Source organism: Phacochoerus africanus, chromosome 8, assembly GCF_016906955.1.
Source record: "Phacochoerus africanus isolate WHEZ1 chromosome 8, ROS_Pafr_v1, whole genome shotgun sequence".
NCBI classification, from domain to species: domain Eukaryota; kingdom Metazoa; phylum Chordata; class Mammalia; order Artiodactyla; family Suidae; genus Phacochoerus; species Phacochoerus africanus.
Genome location: NC_062551.1, coordinates 148,589,678 through 148,612,633, shown reverse-complemented (window position 1 = coordinate 148,612,633; position 22,956 = coordinate 148,589,678). Strand labels below are relative to the sequence as shown.

General features: G+C 38.2%; 1 protein-coding gene across 4 annotated transcripts in view; it reads left to right on the top strand.

Moving 5' to 3' along the window:
• ALG6 (ALG6 alpha-1,3-glucosyltransferase) overlaps window positions 1-20,832 on the top strand; it is a 56,001-nt gene extending 35,169 nt beyond the window's left edge. For 2 of the 4 annotated variants that reach the window (XM_047788818.1, XM_047788819.1), the window contains exons 11-15: window positions 549-633; window positions 4,085-4,155; window positions 12,690-12,758; window positions 12,887-13,085; window positions 20,474-20,832. In XM_047788818.1, the coding sequence (XP_047644774.1) occupies window positions 549-633; window positions 4,085-4,155; window positions 12,690-12,758; window positions 12,887-13,085; window positions 20,474-20,671 (622 nt within the window). In that variant the 3' untranslated portion in view covers window positions 20,672-20,832. Of the gene's footprint in view, window positions 1-548; window positions 634-2,540; window positions 2,702-4,084; window positions 4,156-12,689; window positions 12,759-12,886; window positions 13,086-20,473 lie in introns of those variants that run through there. The other 2 variants (XR_007136122.1, XM_047788821.1) reach the window with 2 other exon arrangements.
• Window positions 20,833-22,956: the final 2,124 nt, after the last annotated feature.

The window sequence follows — 22,956 nt, the reverse complement described above, 5'->3', positions numbered from 1 at the left end:
CTAGGGGTCAAATCGACTGCAGCTGCTGGCCTGCACCACAGCCACAGCAACGAGGGATGTGAGCCGCATCTGTGACCTGCACCCACAGCTCATGGCAATGCCGGATCCTTAACCCATTGAGAGAGGCCAAAGATCAAACCTGCGTCCTAATGGGTACTAGTCAGGTTTGTTACTTCTGAGCCACGATGGGAACTCCTGAGTGTTTGATAATTGATTTTTAGCTATCTATTTTTATATTTTTCCATAATTGATACTAAATACTAGAATAACATAAAAAATAAAATAAGCAACATTTAATTCTATTATATTTTGTTTTGATTACATAATACATGATTATATAGTCATGTATATATTAAAATGTGTACATATTTCAATGTATGGATTTTATTTAAATGTTATTTGGTCCTAAATTTATTTTTTAATGCATTAAAAAACTTTAGTTTGAAATCAACGTAAGTTGATAAGTAATGTGATCCTTACATTAAAAAAAGTTTGTTTTAGCTGTATACCTCTACAAAGAAAACACATGCTTAATTTTTATTTTTTAGCTTCTGTTTTACATTTTTGAGCCTGCTTCCTGCATGTATGAAATTAACACTTCACCCTTCTCCTAAAGGATTCAAATTTACTCTGGTAAGTTTCTCATTACTTTCGATATTTAATTCTTGCTGCATCTGATCTTTTAAAGACACAGATAATTCTTGCTCTGAACAGAATTTATTGGATTGAGACATTATTTGGCGAATATTTACTGAGTGTCTGACATACGTAGGAGCTGTTTTGGGCACTAGGTTGTTGAACAATCAGAATAATTCAGCAACTATTTAATTTTTTCTTTGTATTGGTCAGTGAGGGAATACAAATCTGCTTTTTTATGCTTAAAGCAGATGGTATTAAGTTCTCTCAGGTACAGTGGAGTGCTGTGTTAAGTTTGGGAAAAGGAGAGACTACTTTTAGGGCAGATTTTAGGCAGTTTCTTAAAGCAGGTGGGCTCAGAACCAAATTTTGAAAGCTAGGCAAGATTTGGAATAGGTGGTTATATAAGAGAATTCAAGACAGGAGGAAAAGCTTAAAGGTACAGAGGTGGAGAGGATGGGGGTGATGTGGGAACAGCATTAAACAATGAAATTTGTGTGACTGTTAAGTGGGTGTGTGCGCGGGCAGGTGAGGAGAAGATATAGTGAGTGGGAAGAGTCAGAAAGAGTCATATTCTGTATGACCTTGAATGTTGGGTTGGAGAAGTTGGAGTCAGATTTGTGTGCAACAGGAGCAAAACGAGTTTGAAGAAGGGGAGGGGACAGATCTCCGTCTTAGGAGGATAACTTGTGTCAGTTTGAACATGGACTAGTTGTATATCCTACATTTTATTTTATTTTTTTAATTTATTTTTTTTATATCCTACATTTTCGAATTTCTTTGAGTAGATATACAAATTCCCCCTGGTTCTATTTCTGTGGTATTTAAAATTTGTTTCTGTGTACCTTGATCTATAAAATGATGTTTACAGATATCTTTAGATATCTTTTAAAGATGTCTTTTTAAGATATCAAGAAAATTTGGTTTATGAAATAAGTCTTAGTGGACTTATACAAGGGACAGCATTTTAGAAATTAGGGTTTCAATTCTGGGACTGCCACTTATTCACATTGCATTCTAAAAACAAGCCAAGGAGTTCCCGTTGTGGCGCAGTGGTTAACGAATCCGACTAGGAACCATGAGGTTGCGGGTTCGGTCCCTGCTCTTGCTCAGTGGGTTAATGATCCGGCGTTGCTGTGAGCTGTGGTGTAGGTTGCAGACACGGCTCGGATCCCGTGTTGCTGTGGCTCTGGCGTAGACTGGTGGCTACAGCTCCGCTTAGACCCCTAGCCTGGGAACCTCCATATGCCGCGAGAGCGGCCCAAAGAAATAGCAAAAAGCCAAAAAAAAAAAAGCCAAAAAAAAAACAAGCCAAAACAGAGCATATCAGTCACATATTTCATAAGTGCGTATCAGTGCCATGGTCCAAAAGGATAGTTTCGTGTTCCTCTTTTTTTGTTATTGTTATTATTACCTTCTTATTGATGATTTCTGTTGTTTCACTCTGTGAATGAACTCTGAGCATACTATGTCATCTATGGTTAATATTCTGTAGGATGTTTAGAATAGGGATATATTTGCAAGCTTATGAAAAATTGTTATTTTTTTCATGCTAACTAAAGATATATTTCAAAGATAACGGAGTGGAATTTCAGAGTTTGAAATATTGCAACAGAGTTGGAGTTGATTACTTTTAGGATTATAAAGCAGAAAAGCCATTTTCTTTCTCCTAATTTCCTGATTTTATTTTGTTTGTTAGGTTTTAATACTAGCTCTTGTGTTTGAAAATTAAAATGACTTAAACTTGTTTTTGTTGATAATGTTTTAATTATTACTGAATATTTCTGAGAGCTTTAAAAACAACTCCCATTAAAATTATTTCAAAGTATTTTCAATCTAGATTGAATTATTTTTTTCAAGTAATATTTATTAGATGCCCTCTAATGTGCTATGCCTTCTTCTAGGTATTGGCATGAAAGTGAATGACAGCTGACATCCCTGCTCTCTTAATTGGGGACACTCATGGGGGCAGGAGAAGGACAATAAGCAAAATAAATCAGTCAACAGGAAAATATCTGGGCATAATGAAGCCTATGAAGAAAAAAGTATTATGAAAAGAGGGCTGGTGGGGTTTGGGGGCAGGGGGGCACTACTTTCCTTTAAGGGAAGGCCTTTCCAGGGAAGTGACATTTGCGCCTAGAACTGAATGACCAGAAGGAACCAATTACAAGATGACCTCTGTTCTGACTTGATAAAAACAAGTTTTTTTTCAAGGCAGGAATGCATTTGACATGTCTGAGGCAGTACTTTTTTTTTCTTTTGCTTTTTAGGGCCTCACCTGCGGCATATGGAAGTTCCCAGGCTAGCGGTCAAATCAAGCTGCAGCTGCCGGTCTACACCACAGCCACACCACCTCCAGATTCAAGCAGTATCTGTGACCTACATCACAGCTCACGGCAATACCAGATCCTTAACCCACTGAGCTAGGCTAGGGATCAAACCCGCATCCTCATGGATACTAGTTGGGTTTATAACCCACAGAGCCACAACGGGAATTCCTGACATGTTTGAGGCATTAAAAGGACAAGTACGAAGTGGCTGGTCTGAAATGAGTAAGGGAGACAGTGAGAAATAGACTGGAAGAGGAAGGCAGGATCCAAATTATGTAGGAGTATATATTTTATTCTAAGTGTAATGGGAAGCTGTTGGAGGATTTTAAACAGGGGAATTACATGATCCGATAAGGTGGCTGAATGGATTGTAGGGAGCAAGAGCATCACCAAATAGGAGGTTATTCCACTGGTCCAAGAGAAGGCTGGGGGTGGCTTAGACCATTTCTCTGCCACCATCAGCAGAAGGGAATGGAGAGAAATTGGTGGATATTATATTTAGGAGATGGTGCAGGTAAGATTAGCTGATAGATTGGATGTGTAGCATGTACAAAATAGCGATCCAGACTTTTGCTTCTGCAAGTGGATTGGATGTATATAGATAGATATCTAATATGCAGAATGTGAACTGAAAACGGATCTAATTAATTTTTATTTACAACCCCAAAGAGCAAATGATTACTTTATAGAACACTTAATATATTTTACTGACATGCACATTTTAAAAACACTAAAATAGATTTATTTTGCCAGGTTTAGATTTTGACTTTCTCATCCTTAAACTTTTTAATTTAAATCATCAGAGATTCCAAGAGAGGATGAAAGTATATTGTATCTGAAGTATTTGTTAGTTTTCTTTATTAATAACTGAGCTCATGAATGTGTTTTAGATGATTAAGTATAGCTTTATTATAATTTATTTTTCAAAAATATTTTGGTTATTAAATTTGAGTAAAATATTATGTATATTAGAGTGTGTATATGTTTTCCTTCTAGCTAGAAGCTATTTTAAGCTTTAAAATTTTACTTGAAATTATCTTTAATCAGATTCATAGTTAAATTGCTATTATATTTTATAAGTTGTTATTATCTGATTTTTCCCCCCTTTTTCCTTAAAGGTTAGCTGTGCACTATCATTCTTTTTATTTTCTTTCCAAGTACACGAAAAGTCCATTCTTTTGGTATCAGTGTAAGTAAAAAGTTTCAAGTATGTGTTTATTTATGTATTCATTTATTATTGTGTTTATAATATGTAAATAAATGTATTACTTATGTATAATCACCTAAGTGCAGATCTATACAAATGTTACAAGTGTACAAATGTTAGTTACTTAGTTGCATAAAATTATTTCATAAAATCACATCTTTTCCAGTATGATGATCTCTTAACAATTTTAGTTCTTTATATTTTAAACTGATAAAGTTTTATGGAATCATTTCTGACTTATTTCTTATTTCTTGCTATTTTTTCATTTATACCTTCTATATGCTAATAAAAACCCTCTTCCAAGAGGCTCTACTCAGGCTGGAACCTGTTTATCCTCTCTGTCTTTTTCATTTCATTCATTTCCTCATCTATTCAGTAGCTTTGTACTATCCAATAACTTCTTTAGGGGGCTTTTATATGTTGCCTCTTTTCTAGTTCTTCTGTCAGAACCTTTGTTTAGATCCTATTGGCAGTCTTTAACCAGACTCCTTTTCTCTTAGCGCATTAACATTTTTTCTTGGTAATCATGAAAACTGGGTGGCAGTTGGGGGTATAATATCCAAATGATAAAATAATACTTGCCCGGAAGAATACTTCTTGAATCATGGATACTTGAATCCTGTTGTAGATCAGTCCCACCCTGACTGCCCCACCCTTTACCCTGTATTTGAGGTTATTGTGGAAGATACATGTGTGATGTGACCAATGACAAATTGAAGGAAGTACTGCTTTTATTAGCTGGAGCTTTGGGCTAAAACCTCAGTGCAGAGCTTTCTAGTAAGCTGGGCTGGTCTGTAGGAAAGCCTTCGTTGCTCTAACAAAATAGTCTCATGGCATTGCAGATAGGGAGGTCAGCTTAATTTCATCCCCCAAAGTCTAAACTTGAGTTAGATCTGACCACTATTACATGAGGCCAGGCTGACCCTACATAAATCCCTAGTGCCAGGGGATGGAACTATGGAGAGGTGGTGCTTTCAAATATGTATAATTTTTCCTAGGATTTCTACCCATAGAAAGAAGCTCTATCAGTGACCTATGATCCGACCGTGCAGAATAACTTTTGGGCTCTGAATTTCTGGGAGTTCGTACTCTAGAACTGTACCTAGATTATTTATAATAGGAGTTCCCTTGTGGCACAGTGGGTTAAGGATCCAGTGTTGTCACTGCATCTGCTTGGGTTGCTGGTATGGTGCAGGTTTAATTTCCGGCCTAGGAACTTCCTCATGCCATGGGCACAGCCAAAAAAAAAAAAAAAAAAGGAAGAAAATGTACTTTGGAAGAATACAAAAAAATAAAGATTATAACAGTGCATAATTTTAATATAATTTTGATCAAATATTTTAAAGTTAACATTAAAAGTTCCTCTTGACCTGGTTCTAGCTAATCTATCATTAAACAAATATTTCATTCAATAAATATTTTTTTTTCATTCAATAAATACTTATTGAAAGCCTACTATTTGTCAGATACTATTCTGTACACTTGGGATATATCTGTGAACAAAACAGACAAAAATCCCTACTTTCTTAGCTTTCATTCTCAAGGACAGACACTAATAATTAAATAAAAATAAATTAAATAGTGTGTTAGAAGGAAATAAAGGCCATGACGAATAAAACAGGATAAGGGAAGTTGGGAATACTGGGTAGGGGTACAGGAGCAAGTGCAGGTTGTAGTTTTAAATACAGACGTCAAGATAGGTATTGTTGAGAAGATAATTGAGTGGACTGGAGGCAATGAGGATTAGCTGAATGGATATCTGGGAGAATAACGTTCTAGGTGAAGGTCAGAATAACATTCTAGGAGTTCCTGTCGTGGCTCAGTGGTTAACAAACCCGACTAGTATCCATGAGGTTGCAGATTTGATCCCTGGCCTCGTTCAGTGGGTTAAGGATCCAGTGTTGCTGTGAGCTGTGGTGTAGATTGCAGACACAGCTCGGCTCCTGCATTGCTGTGGCTGTGGTGTAGGCCAGCAGCTACAGCTCCGACTTGACCCCTAGCCTGGGAACCTCCATATGCCATGGGTGTGGCCCAGAAAAGACCCAAAAAAAAAAAAGGGAATAACATTCTAGACAGCTAAGTGCCAAGGCCCTAAGCTGGGAGTATGCAGATATGTTTAGGGAACAATAGAATGGCCAATGTGGCCAGAATGGAGTGGTCAGGGTGGGGCATAATAGGATATGAAGTTAAAGAGGTAATGGGGTACAAATTATATGGGGTTTTATAGACCATATTGGGAATTTTGTCTTTTATTCTGAAGGAAATGGGGAGCCGTGGGAGGATTTCGAGGAAGAAGCATTATCTGACTTGATGTTTTAAAAGGAGTTCCTATTGTGGCAGAGTGGGTTACCACTGGCACAGATCTGGCATTGCCACAGCTGTGGTGTAGTTCACAGCTGCAGGCTAGGATTTGATCCCTGGCCCAGGAACTTCCATATGCTGTGGGTGCAGCCAAAAAAATAAAAACAAATGGATCACTCTGCGTATCAAATTATACATAAGAAATATGTGCAGTTATTTGTATATTAATTATATCTCCATAAAGCTGTTAAAAAGTAAATAAAATTATTCTGGTGGCAGATCAAAAATAGGTTGTATGGAGCAAGGGTAGAAAGCATGGAGTTCATTTAGAAAACAATGACCAGGAGTTCCCATCATGGCGCAGTGGTTAATGAATCCGACTAGGAACCATGAGGTTGCGGGTTTGGTCCCTGCTCTTGCTCAGTGGGTTAAAGATCCTGCGTTGCCGTGAGCTGTGGTGTAGGTTGCAGACGTGGCTCGGATCCTGCGTTGCTGTGGCTCTGGCGTAGGCCGGCGGCTACAGCTTCGATTCGACCCCTAGCCTGGGAACTCCATATGCCGTGAGAGCGGCCCAATAAATGGCAAAAAGACAAAAAAAAAGAGAAAACAATGACCATAATCCAGGTGAGAGATAGTGGTGATGGGAACCAAGGTAGTAACAGTGGAAGAGGTGAGAAGTGGTCCTGAAAGCCAGGTTTTCTGATGATTTGGATGTAGCATGTGAGAGAAAGAGGAAAATCAAAGGTGTGTTCTTGCTTTGGGGCCTAGAATGGGAAGCATGGAGTGACCATTGACTGAAATGGGGAAGATTGCAAGTGGAGCAGGATTACACTAGTGTGAACAAGTGGGAGGTTCCCAAGTTCAGTGTTGGACATGTCTTTGGACGTCTGGGTGGAGATGTTGAACCAGTGTTTAAATGTAAGTCTGGATTGGCTATATGAATGGAGTCCAGAGAGGAATTGAGCTGGAGACATAAACTTAGTAGTTTATCGGTAGAGATGACTTTAAAGTCATAAGACTAGATGAGATCACCAGGGAAGTGCGTATAACTAGAGAATACCAGAGACTGAGGCCTGGGCCGTACAGTATTAAACAGCACAAGAGTTGGTGTCCTGGGAGCTGAGTGAAGAAGGTATTTTAAGGACACTATGTCCCCTATCCATACCACTCACAAAAATTAACTCAAAATAGATTAGACTCAAATGTAAGACCTGAAGCTATAAAACTCATAGAAGAAAACATAGGGGAGAGGCTCCTTGATGTTTTTCTTAGCAATGTTTTTTTTGGATATGACACCAGAAGTACAAGGAATAAAGGCAAAAATGCTATTGGGATGACATCACACTGAAAGGCTTCTGTACAGCAAAAGAGATGATAAAATGAAAAGGCAACCTATGGAATGGCAGAAAATATTTGTAAATCTTGTATCTGATAAGGGGTTAATATCCAAAATATGTAATGAACTCATGCAGCTCAGTAGTTAAAAAAACCCCAAATAATCCAAAGGACCTGAATAGATATGTTTCCAAAGAAGACATACAGGTGGCCCACAGGTCCATGAAAAGGTATTCACCATCACTAATCATCAGGAAAATGCAAATTAAATCCACAATGAGATATCACCTCACACTTGTTGGAATGGCTCTTATCAAAAAGAGAGATAACAAGTGTTGGTAAGAATGTGGAACAAAGGGAACCCTGTGCACAGTTGGTAGGAATGCATATTGGTACAGGCAGTATGAAAAACAGTGTTTAGGTTCCTAAACAAATTAAAACCAGAACTACTATACCATTTCTGGGTACATATCTGAGTAAATGAAGTCACTTTTTCCTTTTTTTTTCTTTTTTTTTTTTTTCACTTTTTAGGGCCACACCTGTGGCATATGTAAGTTCCCAGGCTAGAGGTTGAATTGGAGCCATAGTTGCTGGCCTACACCACAGCCACAGCAACATGGGATCCTTAATCCACTGAACAGGGCCAGGGATTGAACTCGCACCCTCCTGGATACTAGTCAGGTTCAGTTCCACCGTGGGAACTCTGAAGTCACTATCTTGAAGAGGTGTCTTCACCCCTATGTTCAATAGCAGCATTATTTGGAGTAGCCAAGACATAGAAACAACTAAAGTGTCTGTCAGTAAATGAATAAATAAAACGGTGTGTGTGTGCACGTGTTCTCATGCACATACACACACAGATAGAGGCATATTATTTATTTAGCCATAAAAAGAAAAGAAATCCTGTCATTTGCAACAACATAGATGAACCTTGAGGGCATTATACTAAATCAAATAAGTCAGCTAGAAAAGACAAATACTGTATGATCTCACTTATTTGAGGAATCTAAGTTATAGAAAATTATCAGCTGAACTCGTAGAAACAGTAAGTTGGTGGTTGCCTGGGTTGAGAGGGTGGGGAAAATGGGTGAAGGTGGTAAAGAATACAAACTTCCAGTTAGAAGATGAATAAGTTCTGGGGATCTAATGTACAGCATACACCACAGGTGGCTGTAGTTAACAAAAGTTAGCAAGTGCTGTATATGGAGTTCCCATCATGGCTCAGTTAGCGAATCCAACTAGGAACCATGAGGGTGCGGGTTCGATCCCTGGCCTTTCTCAGTGGGTCAAGGATCTGGTGTTGCCTTGAGCTGTGGTGTAGGTTGCAGACGTGGCTCGGATCCTGCATTGCTGTGGCTCTGGCGTAGGCCAGTGGCTACAGCTCTGATTTGACCCCTAGCCTGGGAACTTCCATATGCTGCGGGAGCAGCCCAAAAAATGGCAAAAAGACAAAAAAAAAAAAAAAAACAAGTGTTGTATACTTGAAATTTGAGAGGAGGTAGATCTGAAAAGCCATCACCACAGACACAGAAACACAAAAGAAACTAAGTTGATGGATGTGTAAGAGAACCTCTTGTGGTAATTATTTCACAGTGTATATCTATTGTCATGTTGTATACTTTAGACTTACACAATGTTATATCACTTACATCTCAATAAACTGGGAGGAAAAGGGCTTCCAACTGATCACAACTGAAGTGATCAGTTGTATCAGATGCTATTAGTAGGTCAGGTGAGATGAAGGTTAAGAATAGACTCCTTGCCATAGTGAAGTGGAAGTCACTAGGGACTTTGGAAAGGGTAGTGGAGTGGAGTGAACCAGGGAAAAGCCTGACTAGGGTGGGTTTAAGACATAGTGAGAAGAGAAGAATTGAAGACAAGTGTAGATAATTCTTTTTTAAAAAAAGGTGTGTGTGGGAGTTCCCGTCGTGGCTCAGTGGTTAACGAATCCAACTAGGAACCATGAGGTTGCAGGTTTGGTCCCTGCCCTTGCTCAGTGGGTTAAGGATCCAGCGTTGCCGTGAGCTGTGGTGTAGGTTGCAGATGCGGCTCAGATCCTGCGTTGCTGTGGCTCTGCGTAGGCCAGTGGCTACAGCTCCGATTCGACCCCTAGCCTGGGAACCTCCATATGCCGCAGGAGCGGCCCAAGAAATAGCAAAAAGACAAAAAAAAAATGTGTGTGTGTCTATAATTGTCATAAAATGGTAAAATATACCATTAGTTTATTCACAGTGTTATGCAGCCTTCACTACTGTCTACTTAGAGAATATTTTCATCATCCCCAAAGGAAACCCCATGCTCATTGAGTAGTCATTCCCCATTCTCCCTTTCACCTAACCCTTCTTTTTTTTCTCCCCTTTTTTGGTTGCACCTACTGCATATGGGAGTTCCTGGGCCAGGAACTGAATCTGAGCCACAACTACAACCTACACCACAGCTGCAGCAACCCTGGATCCTTAACCCACTGCACCACAGCGGGAACTTCCGCTAATCCTTGTAACCACTAATATACTTTCCGTCTCTGTGGATTTGCCTGTTTTGGATATTTCATATAAATGGAATAACAAAATATGTGGTCTTTTGTGATTAACCTCTTTCACTTCCCATAATATTTTCAGAGTTCTTCCATGTTGTATGATGATTCGCTATTTCACTCACGAAGCACTGAATAATGTTGCATTGTCTGGATATACTACATATTGTCTGTCCGTGCATCAGTTAGTGGCTGTCTGGGGCTGTTTTCACCATTTGGCTCTTGGGAATAGTGTCATTATGAACATCCCATAGAAGATTTTGTTTGTCAGTTCTCTTGGCTTTATACCTAGGAGCGGAATTTCTGGGTCATATAGTAATTCTATAAACTTATTGAGAAACCACCAAATTTAGTTTCACAAAAGCGGAAAATAAATTTTACATTCCACCACCAATGTATGAAGGTCCCGATTTCTTTACATCCTGTCATCACTGGTTATTGTCTGCCTTTGTTTTTGTTTTTGTTTTTAGGGCCACACTCATGGCATATGAAAGTTCCCAGGGTAGGGGCTGAGTGAGGCCAGGGATCGAACCCGCATCTTCACGGATCCTAGTAGAGTTCTCACTGAGCTGCGACTGGAACTCCCTGTTGAACATCTTCTTATGTCTTTGTTGGCAATATGTATATCTTCTTTGGAGAAAAGTATTTTCTTTCTTTCTTTCTTTTTTTTTTTGTTCAGGGCTGCACCTACAGCATATGGAAGGGCGGCTAGGGATTGAATGGAGCTGCATCTGCTGGTCTACACCACAGCCACAGCAGTGCTAGATCCAAGCTGCGTCTATGACCTACACTACAGCTCATGGCAACGCTGAATCCTTAACCCACTGAGTGAGACCTGGGATTGAACCCATATCCTCATGGATATTAGTCGTGTTCCTAACCCACTGAGCCACAATGAGCTCCTCCAGTATTTTCTTTTAATGCAGTAGTTGTCAATCAGTTTATAATCCCAGGCCTCATATGCTAGTTGACAGGGGGAAAAGTCATCCTTTTACGAAAGGAGGAGAATACTCAAACTTTGAAAAATAAGGAGACCCCAAATAATAATAATAATAACAAGAAAAAGTAATTATTATTCAGTAATCATCATTAGTAAAACAGTTATTTATTTATTTATTTTGGCTTTTTGCCTTTTCTAGGGCCGCTCCCGTGGCATATGGAGGTTCCCAGGCTAGGGGTCTAATCAGAGCTGTAGTCACTGGCTTACGCCACAGCCACAGCAATGTGGGCTCCAAGCCGCGTCTGCAACCTACACCACAGCTCACGGCAATGCCGGATCCTTAACCCACTGAGCAAGGCCTGGGATCGAACCCACAACCTCATGGTTCCTAGTCAGGTTCATTAACCACTGCGCCATGACGGGAACTCCAAAAGTTATTTATTTTTATTGTAGTAAAAAGTAAACACTAGTTAATACCTGCAAAAAGAGTTCTTTCAAGTACTTAACAAGCCAGGGTATTATTATTTCCACTTACACCTAGGGAAAAAGGTTAAATTCATCATTTGTTCAACGTCATACAATAAGTAAGTGGCAGGGGTGGAACTAGGACTCAGGTCTTCCGACCAGCCCCCTTCTTCTCAAGCATTGCCACAGTGCACCCAGAAGGTAACGTGACCAGGGGTGGTGCTAAGGAGGTCACAGTTTGGACCTATGACCCTAAACAGCTCTTTGAGAAAGTCAGTGGTTCCATGTATTGGTGTTATGCTTCTTCTTCCTCTATTACTGCTCTTTTCATGGAGCCTCTTCCTACTCGTTTTTTCCTCTTTTATCGTTATCACCCTTTGTAATTCTTCTTTGCCTCTGTTGTCCTCTCTTCAGTAGCAGATGACAGTCATGTCTTTTAGTTCTCAACTTAGCTGAGTATTATGTCACATGGAAGATCATAAAAAGAAGTTTAAAAACCACTATACCAGGAATTCATTTCCTCTTTCCCAAATAGAATGAGATATGTGAATATGAAAAAGTTCTCTCTGAATGTTCAGTTCTGTTTATCTTATCCCGTCATGGCGCAGTGGTTAATGAACCTGACTAGGAACCATGAGGTTTATCTTATCCTTTGTTTAAGCTACTGTTTGTATGACAGAGAAAAATGTTTCATTAATGGATACTGGAAGCAGTTTTCTAGTTATTATGAGTTGATGCCTCAGTATCTAGATTCATTTAGTTTGGATTGATAGTTATAAAAAAGTGAATCAGTAGTCCATATGGGGACTTTGCTGGCTGTATTTTGTGTGTTTTGTTCCTTTTTAACTACCTCAAAAATCAGATAAAATGTGTTCATATTTTTACATATAAGCATTGATGTTATATTCTCTAAGATTAAAATATTTTTCTTTGTCATTTTAGACCAGTCTGCTTAGTTTTAAGTGAAATTCCTTTTATGTCTACTTGGTTTTTACTTGTGTCAACATTTAGGTGAGTCAAACCAGTTTCCAGTGTAATATTTTCAATGTAGTACTTATAAACTCTTTTAAAACTTTTTTACAAAGTGAATGAGGTTTGAAATGACAATTCTCTTTTGATTTTTTCTATTTCCCATATAGTATGCTACCTCTTCTGCTGAAAGATGAACTAGTAATGCCCTCAGTTGTGACAGCGATGGCATTTTTTATAGCTTGCACAACTTCCTTTTCAATATTTGAAAAGACTTCTGAAGAAGAACTGCAGTTGAAATCCTTTTCCATTTCTGTTAGGAAATATTTTCCGTGTTTTACATTTCTTCCCAGAATTATACGGTATTTGGTAAGTTGCTTAGTTTTTTGTGTTGTGTGTGTGTGTGTTTCTTTTTAGGGCCACACCCACAGCATATGACACTTCCCAGGATAGGGGTTGAATTGGAGCTGTAGCCACTGGCCTACTCCACAGCCACCACAACACCAGATCCGAGCTGCATCTGCAGCCTGCACCACAGCTCACGGCAACGCTAGATTCTTAACCCACTGAGTGAGGCCAGAGATCGAACCCTTGTCCTCGTGGGTACTAGTCGGCTTTGTTAACCACTGAGCCACCACGGGAACTCCTGGTATGTTGTTTAGTTTTTAGGGAAGGGCATTATTTTAAAAATTATCATAATATCTCTTTTATGCATTTTTAAGATAAAATTTTTATAAAGTCACACATAAAAATCCACCCATTTAAAGCATGCAATCAGTGTTTTAAGTATGTACACAGAGTTTTACAGCCATCAACCTAACCTAATTTTAGATTATTTCCATTACCCTGAAAAGAAATCCTATACCCTTTAGCCATCATTTCTCATTCCACCCTCACCCCTAACACCAGAGCCACTGATCTTTCAGTCTCCATAGATTTGCCTGTTTGGACATTTCATATAAATGGAATGTATTAGTCTCCTAAGGCTGCTATACAAAATACCACACCAGGTAGCTTAAACAGCAGGAATTTATTTTCTTACAATTCTGAAAGCTTGAAGTCTAAGATCAAGGTGACATCAGTGTTGGTTTCTGGTGAGGCGTCTCCCTGGTTTGTAGGTGACCTTGCTGTCTCATGTGACCTCTTCCCTGTGTGTGTGTATGTGTAGAGTTAGTTCTTTGGTGTTATGCTTGTAAATTCTTTTCCTCTTCTTTTTTTTTAATCTTTTGTCTTTTTAGGGCTGCACCCACGGCATATGGAGGTTCCCAGGCTAGGGGTCGAATCGGAACTGTAGCTGCCGGCCTACACCACAGCTTACGGCAACGTCGGATCTTTAACCCACTGAGCGAGGCCAGGAATCGAACCCGCAACCTCATGTTCCTAGTCAGATTTGTTTCCACTGCACCACGACACGGGAACTCCTCCTCTTCTTATAAAGATACCAGTCCTATCAGATTAGGGCCCCAGTCTTGAGACTTCATTTAACCTTAACTAAATTCCATCTCCAAATGCAGTCGCATTGGAGCTTAGAGCTTCAATATATGAATTTTGCAGGTATACAGTTTGTCCTGTAACATGGAATCATACAAAATGTGGTCTTTGGTGATTGGCTTCTTTCACTTTAGTATGAAAGAGGTTCATCTGTGTTGTAGCATGTGTCAGGACCTCATTCTTTTTTTGCCAGTTCCATTATATGCCCCATTTTGCATAATGCCACATTTTGTTTATCCATTCTTCAGTAGATAGATGTTGGGTTGCTTCCACTTTTTGGCTGTTATGAATAATGCTGTTGTGAAGATGTGTGTATAAGTTTACCAGTGCGTATATGTTTTCATTTTCCTCAAGTATATAACTTGGAGTGGTAATTCTCTGTTTAACATTTTGAGAAACTGCCAGACTGTTTTCCAAAGTGCTGCATGATTCTGCATTCTCACTAGCAATATATGGGGTTTCCAGTTTCTCCACATCCTTGACAGTGCTTGTCTTGTTATAGTTCTTCTTTATCATAGCCACATGTATTGGGTGTGAAAAATGTTTTCTCATTATGGCTTTTGCATTTCCCTAGTAACTACTGATATTGGGTATCTTTTTATAATTTCTTTGGAGAAATGCCTATTCATATCCTTTGCCCACCTTTAAATGAGTTGTCTTTCTATTTTTGAGTTATAAGAGTTCTCTATATGCTCTTGATACAGATCTCTTACTAGAGTGCAAGTATTTTCTCCCTTCTGTGCATTGCTTTTTGACTTTCTTGATGGTATCGTTTATAGTACAAGTTTTCATTTTTATAAAGTCTAATATATCTATTTTTTTTTGTTGTTTGTGCTTTTTGTGTCATATCCCAGAAAATATGTATAACCAGAGGTTATGAAGACTTTTGTGTTTTCTTTAAGAGTTTGTAATGTTAGTTGTCTTTAGGACATTGATTCATTTCAAATTAGTTTTTGTATATAGTGTGAAGTAGGAGTTTAACTTTATTCAGTTGTTCTAGCACCAATGAATTGTGTTGGCATCCATGTTGAAAATCAACAGATCCTAAATATAAGAGTCTATTTCTAGACTTTCAGTTCTGTTCCACTGATCTATATTATCCTTATGCTGTTACCATACTGTCTTGATTACACAGTCTTCATTTTATAGTTAGTTTTCAAATTGAAAATGTGAGTCCTCCAACTTTGTTCTTCATTTTCCACGTTGTTTAGTTATTCCATATCTCTTACATTTCCATATTCTTTTTAGGATTAGCTCATTAATTTCTCTGAAAACCCAGCCGAGATTTTGATAGGAATTGCTTTAAATATGTATTTCAATTTGTGGAGGATTGACATCTTAGCAAGATTTAGTCTTCCAAACCTGTGAACGTAGAATGTATTTCCATTTATGTAGGTATTTTTAAATTTCCTTCATCAATGTTCTGTGGTTTTCAATGCATAAGCTCTCACTTCTTTTGTTAAATTCATTTCCAAGTATTTTATTCTTTATAATGCTTTTGTAAGTGGAATTGTTTTCTTAATTTCATTTTTATAATATTCGTTGCGACTGCATAAAAATACAATGAATTTTCTTATATTGACCTTGTATTTTGTACTATAAGTTTTTAGTGAATTCCTTATGATTTTCTATATACAGGATTATGTCATCTATAAATCATGATAGTTTTATGTCTTCCCTTCAAATCTGGATGCCTTTTATTTCTTTTCCTTGCCTAATTACCCTGGCTGGATCCTCCACTACAGTGTTGAGTATCAGTGGCAAGAGAGCACATCTCTTCCTGCTGACTTGAGGGGGAAATCATCTAGTCTTTCACTGTTAACTATGATGTAGTTGTGGGATTTTTATAGATGGTTTTTATTTGGTTAGGAAGTTCTATTCCTAGTTTGCATGTTTTTATCATGACAATGTGTTGGATTTTTGTCAAATGCTTTGGATTTTTGTCAAATGCTTTTCCTGTGTCTAATGATATGATCATGGTTTTTTTCCCACTTTATTTTATCAATATGGTATATTACATTGATTGAATTAACCTTGCATTCTTAGGATAAGTTCCACTTGATCATGACATATAATCTTCTATATATACCACTGGCTTGGGTTTGCCAGTATTTTGTAGAAGACTTTTTTTTTTGGTCTTTTTTTTGTCTTTTTTAGGGCTGCACCCGCAGCATATGGAGGTTCCCAGGCTAGGGGTCGAATTGGAGCTACAGCTGCCGGCCTACACCACAGCCACAGCAACACCAGATCCAAGCTGCATCTTCGACCTACACCATAGCTCACAGCAACGCCAGATCCTTAACCCACTGATCGAGGCCAGGGATCAAACCTGCATCCTCATGGATACTAGTCGGGTTTGTTACCACTGAGCCACGATGGGGAACTCCTGTAGAAGACTTCTGCATCTTATATTCACAAGAGTTTTGGTCTGTAGTTTTCTTTTTTGTGATGTCTTTGTCTGGTTTTGGAATCAGACTTAATCCCTGCCTCATGGGATGAAAATGTTCCTTTTCCACTTTTTGGAGGAGTTTATGAAGGACTGGTATCCATTCTTCTAGAAACATTTGGTATAATTTACCAGTGAAGCCATCTGTTCCTGCACCTTTCTTTCTGGGATCTTAAAGACTCACAGGGCGAGCAGTAAATTAGGAGTATGGGAGTAGCAGATACAAACAACCACACATAAAATAGATAAGCAATAAGAATCTGAAAAAAAATATAAAATTAAATCACTTTGCTCTACAGCTGAAACCAACATAATGTTTTAAATCAACTATAGTTCAATTTTTTTTCTTTTTTTGGCTGTCCTGTGGCATATGGAGTTCTTGGGCTGGGGATAAGATCCTAGTCGCAGTTGTGACCTCTGCAGCAGCTTTGGCAGCACCAGATTGTTTAACCCACTCTATTGGGCCAGGGATCGAACCTGTGTTCTGGCGCTACAGAGACACCACTGATCCCATTTCACCACAGCAGGAACTCTCATACTTCAATTTTTTAAAAAGATGACTAATTCAATTTCTTGTTATAGGTATATTCAGACTTTTTGTATTTCTTTTTCTTTTTGGCTGCACTCATGGCTTGTGGAAGCTCCCAGGTCAAGGATCGAACTTGTGCCACAACAACCACCTGAGCTGCTGCAGTGACAATGCCAGATCTTTAACCCACTGCCCCACAAGGGAACTCCAAGACTTTCTGTATTTCTTGACACAATTTCAGTGGTGTGTCTTTCTAAGGCTGTATCCATTTTATCTATGTCATCTAATCTGTTGCCATACACTTGTTCACAATAGTCCCTTAGCATCTTTTTATGCATGGTAAGGAGTGGTGCCCCTTTTTCATTCCTGACTTGGGGAATTTGTACATGTTCTCTTTTTTCTTTGGTCACTCAAGCTAAAGTTTGTTGGTTTCATCAATATTTTTACAGAACCAACTTTTGGTCATTGGTTTTCTCTATTGTTTTTCTGTTTTCTGTGCCATTGATTTTGGTTCTAATTGTATTATATATACCTTTTCTCATGTTTGGGTTTGGTTTACTGTTTTTCATCTAGTTTCTCAAAGTTCAGATTCAGGTCGTTGATTTGAAACCTTTAATTTTTACATAGCCATTCAAATCCCTCATTTATATATATATCCCTTGTACCTTTTTTTTTTGTCTTTTTGCCATTTCTTGGGCCGCTCCCGCGGCATATGGAGGTTCCCAGGCTAGGGGTCAAATTGGAGTTGTAGTCACTGAGCCACAGCAACGCGGGATCCGAGCCGCATCTGTGATCTACACCACAGCTCACAGCAACGCCGGAACCTTGACCCACTGAGCAAGGGCAGGGACCGAACCCGCAACCTCATGGTTCCTAGTCGGATTCGTTAACCACTGCGCCATGACAGGAACTTCCCCTTGTACCATTTTTAAGCAGTATTCCATAAGCTTTAACATACATGTTTTTTAATTTAGTTGAAAATATAGTCCATTTCTTATGGTTTTTTCTTTGATTCATGAATTATTTAGGCATGTGTTGTTCAGTTTCAGATATTTGAGGATTTCCTCAACTTCTTCCTATTTTTATTTTCTAACTTAATTCTGATGTATATGGAAACTATACTCTGTATTCTTTCAGTATTTTCAAATGTATTAACTTTGTTTTGTTAATTCCTCCTTCACTTTTGAAGGGTATTTGCCAAAAAGAAAAAGAAATACAAAAAGTCTGAATATACCTATAACAAGAAATTGAATTAGTCATCTTTTTAAAAAATTGAAGTATAGGAGTTCCTGCTGTGGTGAAATGGGATCAGTAGCTTTAAGCCTACTAATTCGTGCTGAACTAGGTCAGCCCGGGACCTTACTCAGTGACGACCAGATTTATAACGTAATCGTCACAGCCCACGCCTTCGTAATAATCTTTTTTATAGTAATACCTATTATGATCGGAGGATTCGGCACCTGACTTGTACCATTAATAATTGGAGCACCGGTGCAATTTGAATATCATCCATTGCACTGCCTCATGGCTTCCATATTTCTGATAAGAAGTCACCTGCTAATCTTACTGAGTATAGTTTTCACACACACACACACACACACACACACACTTAGTTTTAGATGCCTATTAGATACCCAAATATAGATATTAAAAAAGAGAACTTGAATTTATGGGATAAAATATATTTTAGAGTTTGTTTTAAATGACAAGAATTCTAGCATATCTTTTAACACTGATTCAAGATCCTAATATCATGACATTTCAGTCAGTCTCATATTTCTTAAGTTTGAAACTGTCGTTGATTTCTCTTTAGAAATTTTCATTCCCCACTAAGGTTGACTTAGATTTTCCCTTTGGAGGATACTTTCAGGCTGTTTACACCTGTTTGTAAGCCTTCCATCCTTCCCACCCTTCTATCTGGAATGATCACTGCATCACTCTCTTTTCAGGTCTTTCCAATTCTCTAATAATATAGCCATCAAAGCATCTTTCTAGGTTCCATTTCTGTCCTACTTCCACTATGAACGTCACTGACTTTTTCTCACTGCTTGCTTTGTACATTTCCTTAAGCAGCTTCATTGTCCTTGTCTGGCAGGTCCTTGAATCAGTCTTCAGTTATATTGTCCAACATGGTAGACACTAGACACATGTGGATTTAAGCTCAGTAAAAATAAATAAAATTAAAAATTCAGCTCCTTGGTTGCAGCAGGCACATTTCAAATGCTCAGTAGCCACATGTGGTTAGCAGCTACTCTTTTGGAGTACCCAGGTATAGAATATTTCCATCATCGCAGAAAGTTCTGTGGCACAGTGCACTGGTCTAAAGAATATTGACTGCTATGCAGTTATAATAAATGGAGTCATTTCTGCTACTCATTTTGGTATTTAATAAAATATGACTTTGTGATTTTATTTAACTAGTTCATGCATTCCCCTAAATTGGAAGCTCTTTGAGGCCGGAGGACATTGTTTTTCACAGTCCCATCTTGCTTCATACTATAGCACTAGCTCATTGAAAGAGTTCCATGAATATTAAATATAACTTTGCATTTGCTGTTGAAATCTTTTTCATAGATGAATTCTTAGATTAACTTAGAATTTTATATCCTATAGGGCTCAGGGCCCTAGAGCATGCATTCAACCCTGACTAGCAATATTATCTGTTCTAGATACCTTTTTCCAGTGCTTGATTGATATGAAGCATAAGATGGGGGTTCTCAGTCTTTGGCTACAGATGGGAATCACTTGGAGAGCTTTAAAAAATACTAAGGCCGGAGTTCCCGTCGTGGCGCAGTGGTTAACGAATCCGACTAGGAACCATGAGGTTGCGGGTTCGATCCCTGCCCTTGCTCAGTGGGTTAACAATCCAGCATTGCTGTGAGCTGTGGTGTAGGTCGCAGACGCGACTCGGATCCTGCGTTGCTGTGGCTCTGGGGTAGGCTGGCAGCTATAGCTCTGATTGGACCCCTAGCCTGGGAACCTCCATATGCCACGGGAGCAGCCCAAGAAATAGCAAAAAGACAAAAAAAAAAAACCCAAAAAACAAAAAACTAAGGCCTACCCTAGAAACTCTGGTTTAATTGGTCTGGGGTGTAGTCTGAGAATTAAGATTTTTTTTAAAAAACTTCCAGATGACTAACATTCAGCCTGGGTTGAGATCCATCAGTAGAAGAGATCGAACCCCAGCTCTCTCCTTCAGTTCTGATCATTTATAACCACAAATCAGTATCACCAGTACATTTAAATTTTATCTTTTATGCTATTCAATAACATTTTTTTCCCTCCTTATAGTTTCTTACCTCAGTAATCACTATGGTCCTTCTGACACTGATGACTGTCACACTGGATCCTCCTCAGAAACTACCGGACTTATTTTCTGTATTGGTATGTTTTGTATCCTGCTTAAACTTCCTGTTCTTCTTAGTATACTTTAACATTATAATCATGTGGGATTCCAAAAATGAAAGAAATCAGAAGAAAATCAACTAGCCTTATCCCCAAAGAAATGTGAGAATGTTAATAGTGCTACAAGATTTTATGAACTTTTTTGCTATGAATAAATAAAATTATTTTGAGAACCATGGAATTTTAGGAAAGGAAATAATGAAAAGTCATTGTCTACACAAAATAAATGTATATGAGGTCCAAAGCAGTGGAGGCTTTTTATTTTCTAACAACTGAGTGGCTAAGAAGTATTGTAGATTTATTAAATTCGCAGTTATTCAAGTGAGAAAATAAGAGAAAAATGTCCTTAATACCAGCATTTATGTAGGAAATATAGTCTATAATTTGTTGCCTTGAAAAAAAAAATCTGCAAATACAATGAATTTTAATGGGAGAATTTAACCCTTTCTTTTTGAAGGAAATCACTAATTTTTGTATTCAGATTTAGTTTTTCTTACACTTTAGTTTTTCTTACATTTTCTTATGTTCATTCTTTAAAAATTATATCTCAGGGATTAAATGTGTGTGATAATCTTTTTTTTTTTTTTTTTTTTTTGCTTTTTAAGGCTGCACCTGCAGCATATGGAATTTCCCAGGCTAGGAGTTGAATTGGAGGTGTAGCTGCCAACCCACACCACAGCCACAGCAATGTGAGATCCGAGCCCCATCTGCGACCTGCACCACAGCTCATGGCAATGCCAGATCCCCAACCCACTGAGCAAGGCCACGGATCGAACCCCCATCCTCATGGATACTAGTCGGATTCATTTCCACTCTGCCACAACAGGAACACGCAATAATCTTTTAAATTACCATGAGAAGGCAATTTAAACTGCTTAAAGTTTGAATATGCCTTACTACATGTGCACATTAGAACTTTTTTACAAGGTAGAGAGATTAAACTGTTCTTATTTATTTCTAAGAGCGCTGATATACTTGAATGTAATTAAACAATGTATTTTCCTGAATTTAAATCTAAGTGAGTGAAGTCTCTTTAATTATTCATGGTCATTAGTTCTGAACTTTCAGGATCATTCTTTTTAACTTACTGGGGTTCATCTTTCTGTTCTCTGTGGTTCAAGGTTACCACTGCCATAAACATTGATCCATATCATGCTGCATATTAATTTAGCCCTGTTATTACTTTATCACTATATTAGAAGTCCATCTATTTTTATTTATTTATTTATTTATTTTGGTCTTCTTAGGGCCGTACCTGTGGCATATGGAAGTTCCTAGGCTAGGGGTCGAATCAGAGCTGCAGCTGCCAGCCTATCCCACAGCCATAGCCACACCAGATCTGTGACCTGCACCACAGCTCACCACAACACTGGATCCTTAACTCACTGAGCAAGGTCAGGGATCAAACCCACGTCCTCTTGGATATTAGTCAGGCTTGTTACCATTGAGACACAATGGGAACTCCATAAGTCCATCTTTGCTATGGTGTTCAACTGGTAAAAATAATTTATTATAGCCATGTTGTAGTTACTCATGTAAAGCTGTGTTTTCTTTAGTCTCTGTAATAAAAATAAAATAAATCATTTTCCCATCAACCCATGCTTTTTAATGAATACATTTCTTTAATAAGACAGCCATTAAGGCATATTAACTAAGTGGTGGTATATTTTAAAACAATGCAAGCAAAACACATATACACACATAAAAGGCTGATGCAACAAGGTATATGTTTTTAGGTCTGATGAAGGAAGGAAGTGGGTTTAGACAAAGCAAAAATCAAGAAGTATTTCTTTCTCAAAGCAAATGTGCATAAAGACTCAAAGGGCAGGTCAGCACAGAAAAGCAGCCTTGAGTCACTGCCGAATCAGCAGGAACATCGCTGTCCATGGTCACCATCTGTAATCACTGTGCCCAGATGTCAGCATCTTGGCTGCCTGGCTGGTGTAGTCTTATTTTTTTTATTTTTTGTAATAGAATACTTGAGTTTAATACAGGATGGTGATTTAAATTGATGATGAGGAAGTTCTAATTTCTAAATAGTTGGAATGGAGAAAAGTTATTTGAAAATGAAAGTATTATAAATATTGGTAAAATAGAAACACTCACATATTCAAGGTATCTTATAGGCAAATTCTAAATAAAAACATTTCCAGATCTTTTAATCTAGTGATACAGAGTTACATTGTAGCTTTAATGGAGACTTGGAGCAATTATCTCAAAAGTCAAGTATCTCTTATCTTAGAAACCAGTTTAAGAAGAATCCACTTTGAACTCTGAGGGATTAGGTACCAAAATAACAAAAATGTCCAGTGATGAATTAAGATCCCAGAAATAGGCAATTCCAAAGCATTTCTTTCAGCTACATTCAC